Source organism: Chrysochloris asiatica, unplaced genomic scaffold (assembly GCF_000296735.1).
Source record: "Chrysochloris asiatica unplaced genomic scaffold, ChrAsi1.0 scaffold00064, whole genome shotgun sequence".
Taxonomy (NCBI): Eukaryota; Metazoa; Chordata; class Mammalia; order Afrosoricida; family Chrysochloridae; genus Chrysochloris; species Chrysochloris asiatica.
The window spans coordinates 7846794-7859251 of record NW_006408582.1 but is presented as its reverse complement, the minus strand read 5'-3'; the positions used below and the strand labels follow the sequence as shown (position 1 = coordinate 7859251).

Sequence of the window (12458 nt, the reverse complement as noted above, 5' to 3'; positions counted from 1 at the left end):
TTTTATTGGTCCAATGGTGAGGATATTTGTTTTCTTTACATTGAGATGCAATCCATACTGAAGGCTGTGCTTTTTGATCTCCATCAGTAAATATTTTAAGTCCTCTTTACTTTCAGCAAGCAAGGTTGTATCATCTGCATATTGCAGGTTGTTAATGAGTCTTCCTCCAATCCTGATGCCATGTTTGTCTTCATATCACCCAGCTTCTCGGATTATTTGCTCAGTATTTAGGTTAAATAAGTATAGTGAAAGAATACACCCCCGTCTCACACCTTTCTTAATTTTAAACCATTCAGTGTTCCCATGTTCTGTTCAAACAACTGCCTCTTGTACAGATTCCTCATGAGCACAATTAAGTGTTCAGGAATAATCGTACTTCACAATGTTTTCCATAACCTTCCAACCTGAGGGGCTCATTTTCTGGCACTATATCTGACATTGTTTCTCTGCTATTCATAAGGTTTTCAGTGACTAAATATTTGGAAATAGTTCATCACTCCTTCTTCTTAGTCTGTCTTTATATGGAAGCTCATCTGAAACTTGTCCATCATGAGTGACTCTGCTGGTATTTAGAATACCCGTGGCATAGCTTCCAGAATCACAGCAACTCACAAGCCACCACAGTACGACAAACGGACAGAGAAGTGGTGGCATCGTCCCCCTAGCTCTTGCCATTTCAATATTCTCCTGTCTCCTTCCTACTGCCAGCTTCTGTATCTTTGTGCCTGAGGACTTTCTGTGACTCCCAGTCCACTCTGCCCATGTTCTGAGCGGTTGGAAATGCTGGGAAATGAATACCTCCCTTCACTCCAGTAACCATCACCAATAATGTAAGAAGTCAGTATGTAAATACCCCAGGTCCCTCCTTCCTTTGGTGGGGTAACTCTGAGAAATGTATTCTTCCCTGGTCTCTAGAGTTCCAAAGCAGGATTAAAGTGATAACTAATAGCTATTTTCATTTTGGGGAGCTATTTTCCCTCCCCTGTCATGCATTTCCTACTTCTCTTGTAGTATTTCCTGGAATTGCCTCTCAATTAAACTTTTTTTTTTTTTTGGAATTGCTTGTTGAAGTTCAGAAGAAGGAGTATTGGCACAAAGGACATGTGTTGCAGATGTTTATTGAAAGAATGGCATGTATATTTCTAGATCAGACATATAGATAGAGATAAATTTTATCTTTCAATTATCTCTATATGCAAAACCAAAACCAAACTTGCTGCTGTTGAGTCAGCGCTGTCACATTGTTAGCCCATATCAATCAATCAGCTAGTAAAGCAGATCTTTGCCATCTGCCATGCCCCCAGTTCTAACTGTTCTATAAGCCTGGTGTGCCCATTGTCTGCCTGTTTCTGACCTAATAGGCATGCCTTAGGTCAGTAAATACTTGAGGCATTTCTTTTATGTCTTCATAATATTTATCTGTATGTTTCTGTGTCATAACAAGCTGTCACTAGAACTGGGATCGGTCTTCTAGCCCAACCACCTCCCACCCTGCATAATGACTTCCCAAACTAGGCTGCTGGGAACAGGGCCCTGTTCCTCTTGAGTACACTATATGATGAGTTCCCGTGGGACAGAGACCTCCAACCTGTGAAGTCTGTTAAGTTCAAGCTGGAAGCTGAGGACAGTCAAAGAGATCAGCTGATAGCTCACTCCCTAGGTTCTTTCCTGCCTTCTCCAATCTGGTTTCCTCAGGACCAACCATTCTCAAATTCTGTTTCTTCTCGGTTTTTCCCCTTGTCCCTGTTTCTCTCCTGCTATTTTCTACTGTCTCACTCTCCATTTTTCCTGCTCAGCTGCCTTGGAACCATGCTGCAACCGCCTCCTCTCACAGCTGCTTTTGCTAAATGTGGGCCCCTTGCCCAGGAGCACAGTGTGGGAGGGTAAATGTGATGGAGAGGAACAGCTTTTAGAAGAGAGATGGGAAGCTCAACAGCTCCGAGTTCTGATTCTACCTGGCTGTTTATACAAACTGATTGCTTCATGCCTCAGCTTCCCCAGTCAATAAAGCAGGATGCCTGAAAGGGGAACTTGGGGGAACACAAGAATGGGTGGTTTGTGTAGGTTTCCGAGCATGGTGGGTGCTGCCCTTGGGGGATGAGGCATGTGAATCCACAGAGAGACTTAATCCAGGACTGTGCCTCTGCTGTCTCCACAGGACTTGGACTCTACGGCGATGTGCTGGTCTTAGCTGCTGTCTGAGAGGATGTCTGGGGTGTCAGAGCCCCTGAGTCGAGTGAAGGTGGGCACATTGTGCCGGCCCGAAGGCCCCCCAGAACCCATGGTGGTGGTACCCGTAGATGTGGAAAAGGAAGACGTGCGGATCCTTAAGGTCTGTTTCTATAGTAACAGCTTCAATCCCGGGAAGAACTTCAAACTGGTCAAATGCACCGTACAGACAGAGATCCGGGTAAGTGTGGAAGTACCTGCTTCATTCATTTGTCTGTCTGCCCCTCTCCCTCCTGGGCAGCTGAGCACTTCAGCTTGGCTAGTTTACCTGTGGCTACCTGCTGGGATGAGGTGTTGGGATGATATCAGGACAGATGTTCCCAGCTTGTATTGCCTGCCCTGGTCTTCAGGGGTATACTTCTTACTTTAAGAGCCAACCGTGCAAGTTTTATAGCCTTAATTTTTCTTCAGTTCAACTCATTAAGAATTTCTGATGTTTGATACTTAATGCTCAAAGAGTTCATATATTCTGATGAAATTGGTGTTAGAAAGATTCACCAGTGATTGCTTCAAAACAGAACAAAAGTGGTGTTAGATGTGTGCTTGATGTCTAGAGGATGGAGGTGATAGGGCTTTTTGAGAGTGAAGAAGAGATTGAGATGCCCGAGGATCGACAGGTGGATGCCAGACCCTTCCTGAGTCAGAACCTCAGTTGATTCATTCTCATTCAGGGTCATAGCATCTGGTCCAGGTACCCATTATCATCTGGGCACGTAGACACCAGGAAGCCAGTCCACTATAGCCACAGTTATACGAAATTATCGTTGAAAGCAGAGGTTTCAGATGCAAATTGATTTTCATCACCTGCATTTATTGAACAATCACTTTGTGCTGGCCTACATCATTCTCTGCACACAGAATCGTCCCAGCAGCCCCATGGGGTAGATTCAGTGGGGAATGCCCTTTTTCACTGCCCAGAATATTCCTTTCTTATGATGTAAGGAAAAACCTATTTGGTTCTCAGAAGGGTACTTGGTGGGATTGGAACTTAAGCAGGAAAGCAGGAGACATTTGGGGAAACTCACCAGGTCTGAGAATGCTGTGTGAAATATCTCTATCTCATAGCCAACACATCCTGTGTCTTGAAAGTCAGTGTCCCCCAAACTCAGCAAGTGTCTCCTCTAGATGGTGTTGGTGGCAGACTAAGCCACATCACCTTGCCTGCCTTCCTTCTATTCCAGCACTACTGTGCCTCTATACGCAGAACAGACTGTAATGGGTTAGCTCACTGTCTTGGCCAGTTGCTATAACTGATTATGGTTAGGTTGAATGCTTCTGTTTCCTGTGACTGATTTGATTAGGGCTTTGTTTGCTCATCTTATGGTTTCTGTTACGTCCGCTGAGAGTAAGCCTTGGCCACCTTGTTCAAGATGCTTTCTTATTTCCTGTCCACCTAACTGCCCATTTCTTAACTCTTCCTTTGAGTGTGTCATTTTTTGTTTTTATTTGTTTAGATAACTGATACCCTTTATTGCAGGTTTTACTAGTTTTCTTTTCAGAAGACAATTAACAAGTTTAGGAGCGCCTCACTCATTGTCTTTTTGTGCTGAAAAAAGAAAACCAGAGCATGTGGTTGGTTCAGTTGTTGTTGTTGTTGTTGCTAAGTGCCATTGAGTCAGCTCCAACTCATAGTGACCCTGTATAGGGTTTCCAAGGAGCGGCTGGTGAATTTGAACCATCCACCTTGTGGTCAAGTGTTTTTCCTACACTTCCACACCAGGACTCCATTTAGGACATATCATATGGAGTTGGCCATGGAAAAGGAGTCTGAGGATAGGGAAGATTTTTTAAAGCAGCACTAGCGAGAGGACGGGCCTTTCCAAGTGGAGGAAACAACATGAACAAAGGCAGGAAGGCTGGTAAACACTGAGTAGTTTGGTTTGGCTGGAGCATGAGTTATACTTTAAAAAGTAATTGAAGTCAAGACTGGAAGGGAAAGTTGACAGCACATAATGAAGGGCCTAGAACATCAGGCTGAGAAATTTGGACTCGAGCAGGCACAAGGGAGAAGTACACACTTTTTAAGCAGGGGAGAGACTTCCCTAGCTGAGTGATGCCCTGTTGTGCAGTTTAAGGGGGATAATTACAATGGGCCTAAAGAAGAGGCAATGAATGGCTGTTAGTGCATAAGGCGTCATCTAAAGAGACGTGGGACTGAGGTGAAGAAGACCAAAGAAGAAAGAAATGCCTTTCTTCTAAGAATTTATATCTAATTCTTCCAATAGTCCTGTCTCTAGGATCTCCTGAGTATAAAATATCACCTGATTAATGAAAACAAAACAAAAAACCCTTTATTTAAAACCCATCAGGGATCTCTGGTCAGTGGTTTGAACCCACCAGCAGCTCCTCCACTGGAGAAAGATGTGACAATCTGCTTTTACAAAAGCTATCATCTCAGAAATCCCATGGGGCAGTTCTACATTGTCCTCCAGGGTTGCCATGAGTCAGAATCAACTTGACATCAGTGGATTTTGAAGCCACTTAATATTCAGTGCCAAATGTTGCTTCACTATTACTGGTTGAATGGCCTTAGATCCAATGCTTAACCAACCTGGGTCTTTATCTTCTCATTTGGGGGTTGCGTTCATCTATAGCATTGTTGTGGAGTTTTGGTGTGGCACTATAGGATAAGCACTGGTTCGCAAGATTGGTTTAAACTGCCAGGTTGGTGGTTCAAACTCACCAGTCGCTCCTTGAAAACCCTATACAGGGTCGCTATGAGTCAGAACTGACTCGACAGCATTTAACAACATAGTGTTGTAAGCATCAGCAGTAATAGATGAGAAGCATCTGGCACATGGTGGGGGCTCTGTAACTGACAACTATTGATTGTGTCAATATTAGGTTACTTCTTTGCTCGGGAATCTCTAAGTATCTCTAATTGCCCACAGAATAAAGTTGAGATTTTCTTTTCTTTTTTTAATCCATTTATGTGTCTTGTTTTTAAATAGAGAGGTAAGGTGATCAGATTTACACTTTTAGACCACATGTAGTGTGGCACTATAGGTAAGCGTTAGACTGCTAGCCATAAGATTGGTGGCTCAAACTCACCAGTTGTTCCATGGGAGAGAGATGAAGCATGTGTGCTCTCGTAAACATTTATGTCCTTGGAAACTCTAGAGTCTCTATGAATTGAAAATGACTTGATGGTAGTCGGTTTGTGTTTTCTTTTGATTTTTATAGTGTTGTGCAAGATGTTAAAAAGTATGCTGAGGAGAAGAGATTTTGTGGTCAAAGAATTATGAGAAAATGATTGGTTGAAACAATTTTGAACAGATTCCTTTGCTGCAGGGTTTCTCCAGAGTCTTGAACATGCTGCACTGTCTGGTGGATCACTAAGAAAGGGTCACAGAAGTCATGTTTTCATAAGTAATACACTTCTTATTTACTAAGAAACCCTTCTTTTTTTAAAGTTGAAACACTACTTCTCTGGAAAATTGCTTAGGGAACTGCCTTCCCTAAACACTGACAGCAATGCAAAGAAGGATTGGAGAGAGAAAGGATTACCCAGAGGGCAAGGGTGTTGTTGTTGTTAAGTGCCATCGAGTTGGTGCTGACTCATAGCTGGTGAGTTTGAACTGCCAACCTTGTAATTCAAGCTGACCTCAGTTCTTATCCTACAGCGCCACACAAGGACTCCATAATGCAGGTGGTTGTTGTTGTTAAGTGCCATCGAGTCAGTTCCAACCCATAGCAACCCTGTATAGGGTTTCTGAGGAGCAGCTGATGAGTTTGAACTGCCAACCTTGCAGTTCAAATGGCTTTGCAGTCTGGCGCATGAACCCACAGCGCCACACCAGGACTCCAAAATCCAGAACTAAGGGAGTGGTAGTTGGAGCAGAGAAAAGTCTATAGATTTGAATGTGTCTAAGCTGTTCTGTGGAAGAAAGATGAGGCTGACAACCTTGGAAACCCTATACAGGGTCGCTATGAGTTGGAACTGACTCCACGGCACATAACCACCACCACCACCACCAAGGAGACAATTGTGAGAATGGCACAGGATTGGGCAATGTTTTGTTCTGTTGTGCATAGGATTGCTATGAGTCAGAACCCACCTGACAACACCTAACAACAAGAAGACAGAGCCAACATAATTTTATAATTAACTAAAGCTGCTGTATTGTGTGCTGTTGGGTTAGCTCAACAAACCCATGTGTCAGAGTAGAGCTGCCTCTTAGAGGTTTTTAAGCTGTAATCTTGAGAGGAGCAAATGGTCAGATCTTTCTCCTGCAGGGTTGCTGGTTGGGTTTGAACCACTAACCTTTTGGCTAACAGCCAAGTGCTTAAGTTTGGGCCACCAGAGCTCCTTTGGTGTGGCGCTGTGGGTTAATACGCCAGACTGCAAAGCTGTTTGAACTGCAAGGTCAGCAGTTCAAGCTCACCAGTCACTCCTCGGAAACCCTATACAGGGTTGCTATGGGTCGGAATCTACTTGAAGGCATTTAACAACAACAGGAGACAGAATACTGAAAGAGAGAAGGATGACTCAGGTTTTTGCCTGGGCAGCTGAATGGGTGTTGTTGCCATTCATTGAGATGCAAACAGAGATAGGAAAAGTATATGTGACATTTCAGCTTTACTCATATGTTTGAAGTGTTTCTGAAACATTCCCATGGAGGATCATGGGAATGGAGCTCAAGAGTGAAAATGGAGCCAGATATATTATTTCATGGCTAGCATGCAAATTAATAGGATCATCCAGGAAGAATGACTAGGGAAGAGAAAAGGAGTTTCAATTAGGAACTTGTGGAAATCAACTTTTGTAGCTAAAGAAAGAGGGGCAAACAAAGGGAAAATGCAGAATCAGCCAAAGAAAAGATGAAGAGAACCACCAGAGCAAAGTCAGGGGAGCCTAAGGCAAAAAAGGCTTTTCAGAAAGTGGTGAGCAATGTCAGATGGCAGAAAAGACAGGTCAGGTAAGAATAGAAACAGGTACATTGACTTCAACAACAGATGCCACAGACATTTTCCTGGACAATTTCAGTGTTGGCATGAGGGACGAAGCCTTTGTGCAGTGGGTTGAGAAGGAGATAGGTAGCAGAGACACTTAAGTATTTTTATAAATAATATTTCAAAGAGGTTTGACCATAAAGGGAAGGAAGCAAAATGAACACTACTTCAGGCAGAGGGAGCAGCCTATCTGGGAAAGGGCTCCAGGTTAGTTGTTTCAATTACTTTAAAGATGTTGGTCATTACCTCATCTTTCGTGAAAAGCTACTGATATATTTTAAATATATAAGTGACATGAAATTGTGTTGGTAAAGATTGCTTGGTTTACATAGTGAAAAATGACTTGGAGGAAAGCAAGAGTGGATGTGGGAGCTGTTAGGTGGTAATTGCAGTGATCTAGATGAAAGATTATGGTACCTTGGGCTATGGTGTAGTCATGGAGATGGTGATGCTCATAATGAAGATAGCAGCTAGTACTTTTGAAAGTACATTATATGTATCACCTTTTTTAATTCTCATAAGAAACCTATAAAGTAGATACCATTATCATCTCCATCTTATATGTAAGGGATTGAAGTGCAGAGGAGTTAAGCAAATTGCTAGTAAGTGGTGGAATATCTTTTCAAACACAGGCAACCCCCCTTCAGAGCCTGTACTCTTAACCATTGTAATCTATGGAAAGCAGTGATTGTAATTCAGAGGATTTAGAAATGGAAATGAAAGGCTTTGGTGAAGGGCTAGAAATGCAGGAATGAGGAAGAGGGAGGGGTCAAGAATGACAGCCCTGACCACCTTCCATATAGACTCCTGTCAACCTTGAGATGAGAGAGAGAAGAGGAAGGGCTGGTTGGTCCAAAGTTTGGGGAGATGTGGGAACTCCTGAGCCTATGGACATTGACCTAGCCACAGAGGGCTAGAGCTGAGAGTGAAGCGTCCAACTGATATGAAATGGGGGGAGATGCATAAGAATGCCCAAATTTGCAGATATTTGACCTAGCATCAATGGCTTGATGACCAGAGCTCTACTATAAGTAATAAAGAAATTTGATAAAAGAAAAAAGTATAAACTACTATAATGTGATGAATTTGACCTATACTTATGGATGCACCTATACTTATGGATGTAGTAGCTCAAAATATCAACCAAGAGGGAATGCGTCTTCACATTGATAGGGACAGGCAACTTAGACATTGGCTACCTAAAATGGGTTTGAGAGGGGTGGGCGGGGGCTATAAAGGCACAAAGTGGCTGGCTTACAAGTTTTCAAGAGGAAGTTTAGTTTAAGAGTGTGTGTGAGTGTGTGTGTGAGTGTATGTGTGTGTGTGTGTGTTGGGGGCAGGGTGAGGTAGAATACCTACAAGTAGTTTTCATCTTGTCTAGATAATCTGGTGAAAGGAGATGGAGATAGTATTCTTTTGATTCAGTAGTGAGTGATTGTTATGACTAATTGCGACCCTCACAACTGTAAAGGTAGAAGTTTTGTAGCGTAAAGCAGGGAGTAGTTAATCTTAAGTTCCAGGAACAGAGGACCCTAGGACCATCAAGGAAAAAGAACATGATCATGATTGGAATGTGGGATACTAACCAGATAAGCAGTAACACCAGTGATGGAGACAGAGGTGATGGCTTGGAGAGATAGAGCAGCTGAGGATTCTAGATTCATGGAAAGAGAAAGGCTGTGTGCTGGCAGCCAGGAAGCAGGCTTGCAGGATGTGCCCTTGGGTTGTTTAAATGATTATATATTCCTGAGGGATTTTGTGTACATCAAACAAACAAACAAGAAAACAGAGGGAATAAAAGCAAATACTGTTAGATAATACCCACTTGACCTGGCTTCAATGGCTGGATGATCAGAACTCAACTAGAAGAAGAAAGAAGAAAAAAAGAGTAATCTGATACAATTTGATGAACTTGACCTACACCTATGGATGCAGTAGCTCAAAAGAGGGAACAAATCTTTACAGTGAGGATCATTCCCACCCCCTCAATACATAAGGTAGACAGGGATGGGCAACTTAGACATTGGCCATCCAAAATGGGGGGCGGGGGGGAAGGGGCTACAAAAGCAAGAAGTGACTGGTTTACAGGCTTTCAAGAGGGAGCTTAGATCCAGAGGGTACAGAGGAAGGTAGAATATCCACTGAGTAGTATCCAATCTGTCTGGGCAGGGCTGATGAAAGGAAATGGGGATAGGATTCTTGTGGTACAGTAGTGAATAATTGTTATCAGGACTGACTGTGAGGGTTGGAAATGTAAAGGTAGATGTTTTGTAACAAAAGGAAGGGAGTGGTTGACTTTGCAGTCCAGGAGCAGAGGTCCCTGGGACCATCAAGGGAGAAGAGCAGAGTGTGGGACCCTACCCAGAGAAACAGTGATGCCAGAGATGGAGGCAGTGACGATGACGTGGAGAAATGGAGTGGCAGGGGACTTTAGACCCAAAGAGGTAAAGGGGTTGTGTACTGACGACCGAGGGGCAGGCTTGCATGGTATACCTTTTGGTTGTCTGATGATGCATGGAGGAGATTGTAATCATGGCAATGAAACGATATACAATAGAATGAATATTAAGCTAATGTTCTCCCATGTAAACTATCACATAATTCACAATAAAACACTATATAAAAAAAGAATAAATAGAATTTTAACACAAGAAAAAAATAAAGCAAATGCTGTTAAATGATGATGCATAGAGGGTATTGTAATCATTGCAATGAAACAAAATATGATAGGATGAATGCAAAACCGATGTTCTTCCATTTAAACTATCAACTCAATTCACAATAAAAGCTTCGAAACAAAAGAATGACAACTCGAATCCAGGTGGACAGTGGTTCCATTAACTAAGATGAAAAACACTGGAGTAGGGGGATTCACAAGTTGTTTTGGAGCTGTCAAATATGATTGAGAGGTTTTAACATTTTTCAAGTGGAAATGTTAGTAGGCTATTGAGCATATGATTTTGGAGGAAAGGATGAGGCTAGAGAGGCATTAGAGTGTAGTCAACATCTAGAAGGTGACTGGAACCATGGCTGTGGGTGAGATCACTTAGGAAACAGTCCTTGAATAATCCATTCTTCACTCCGTAAATATTTACTAGGTGCCCCTTGTATCTGGCATCATAACAGCAACAGGCTGGGCATGTTATCATACTCACTGTTGTCATGTCCATTATTGTGACAATGAATGAACCTTTACAAACTAAGACAAGTGCTCTAATGGGAAGAAATCTGAATATGGCCTGTGAGAACATATATAGGTACTTTCCAATTTATACTGGAGTTACATTCTGACATAACTTAAATCTCCTTCTGTCCCCCCCCCCTTTTTTTTAAAGCTTTTATTATTATTGCCTTTTATTGTCAGTATCTTTATAAACTGATATTGATGTATCTTTGGTAGTTAGATTTGTAGATTTTCATGTGACTTTGTTGTTATTGTTGTTAGGTGACTTCAAGTCTATTATGATTCATAGCGACCTTGTGTACAACAGAATGAAACACTGCCCAGTCCTGCACCAACTTTACAATCATTGCTGTTTAAGCCTATTGTGCTGCCACTGTGTCCATCCATCTCCTTGGGAGGTCTTCCTCTCTTTTGCTGATCCTCCACTTTACCAAGCGTGATGTCCTTCACGGACAGATCCCTCCTAATAACATATGTGATGTATAAGAGATGAAGTCTCGCCATCCTGGCTTCTAAGGAATATTTTGGCTGTGCTTCTTCTAACACCAATTTGCTTGTTCTTCTGGCAATCCATGGTACTTTTAATATTCTTCTCCAATACCATAATTAAAATGCATCAATTCTTCTACAGTCTTCTTTATCCATTGTTCAACTTTTGCATGCACATGAGGGGACTGAAAATACCATGGTTTGGGTTAGGCTCACTTTAGTCCTCAAATTGTTATCTTTGCCCTGGTACACTTTAAAGAGATCTTGTACAGCAGATTTGCCTAATGCAATATGTTGTTTGATTTCTTGAGTATTATTTCCTAAGTGGTGATTGTGGACCCAAGTAATATGAAGTCTTTGGCAACGTCAATCTTTTTTTCCCCATTTATCATGGGAGTTATTGATAGATCCAATTGTGAGAATCTTTGTTTTCTTTACAATGAGGTATAGTCCATACTGTTTTTTGATCTTCATTAGTATACATTTACAGATGTATTACATACTTGTATTTTTTTAAAACACACATTGTAAGTATTTTATCCAAGAATGAGGAGAGTTTAATGCCAGGGTGATAATAACTCCACACGTGGATAGCTCTGGATCAGCTGAATTATCTCTGGGAAATGGGATGGCATTTCTAGTCAGAAAATTAGAGAGAGTTGTCATTATGGGGTCCTTTTCTTTTTCATACATTTTGTGGTACTATCTCACTGCTTCCATAATATTACTATTGACTTTAGCAAAGTGATCAGCATTTGGGTCCATGTTTTCAAGCAACTAAAACCCCTGATTTAGATTTCTATGGCAGTGTTTTGAACAGTCATAGAGCTGAACCTCTTTGAGTGAATACCCGAGAACAGAAACTTCAGCATATTGTATGTAATACATAAGTACATGTTATTAATGATGAGATGTACAAAAACAAAAAAAATGAGACAGTCGCAACCGTGGTTCATTGTAACTCGAATATATTGTAAGTGTTGGCCTGAACCTTGAGGAACAGCCACGCTTCATCTGAAGTGGGTGACCATCTAGTGGCAGTGGCGGTTGTCTCTGGGCGCCATTTCTCCTGACTTTTTATTTCTTGTGAATTTCCTGCAGAGATCTTCCCCAAACCATGCCCATTACTGCTTCAGGCTTCATCTTCCTGAAGGCCTTCATCATCAGGGTCTGTCTTAGGACTTGGCCATCCAGCTGTGAACGTTCAGCCACAGAGTCTGTGCCTTACAGTCCTCTGCTTCCTGACTTTATCTAGCCTGGCTTTGCCCTTCGACTGATTTTTTTTTTTTTTACCTCCAGCTCTGTATCTTCTTCGCCACCCTTGTAGAGCTCAAAATATCATCAGTCCTTTCAAATATGCTAAGCATCTTTCCTAAAATTCTGACACCCCCATGTAGCTGTGTCTGTTCAAACAGAAGCAGTGGAGAATCGCTCTGGGGCAGAGTGTGTTGATGGCATCTTTCTAAAATATACTCAATGTCTACTTGCTGGTTTCATGTTTTTGTTTAAATTCTCCATTTCTTCCCATGCAAATGTAATAGCCTTCTGTGGTGCTTTCTCTGTGTTGTTAAACATGATGTAAATAAGTCCTGGCCCCCCACCC

The 12458-nt window shown here is 42.0% G+C and overlaps 1 protein-coding gene across 2 annotated transcripts in view; it reads left to right on the top strand.

Annotated features, from left to right (window-relative positions):
• Positions 1 to 2160: 2160 nt before the first annotated feature.
• PTK2B (protein tyrosine kinase 2 beta) overlaps positions 2161 to 12458 on the top strand; it is an 86483-nt gene continuing 76185 nt past the window's right edge. For both annotated transcript variants that reach the window (XM_006864355.1, XM_006864356.1), the window contains exon 1: positions 2161 to 2410. In XM_006864355.1, coding sequence (XP_006864417.1) covers positions 2207 to 2410 — 204 coding nt within the window. In that variant the 5' untranslated portion in view covers positions 2161 to 2206. The remainder of the gene's footprint in view (positions 2411 to 12458) is intronic.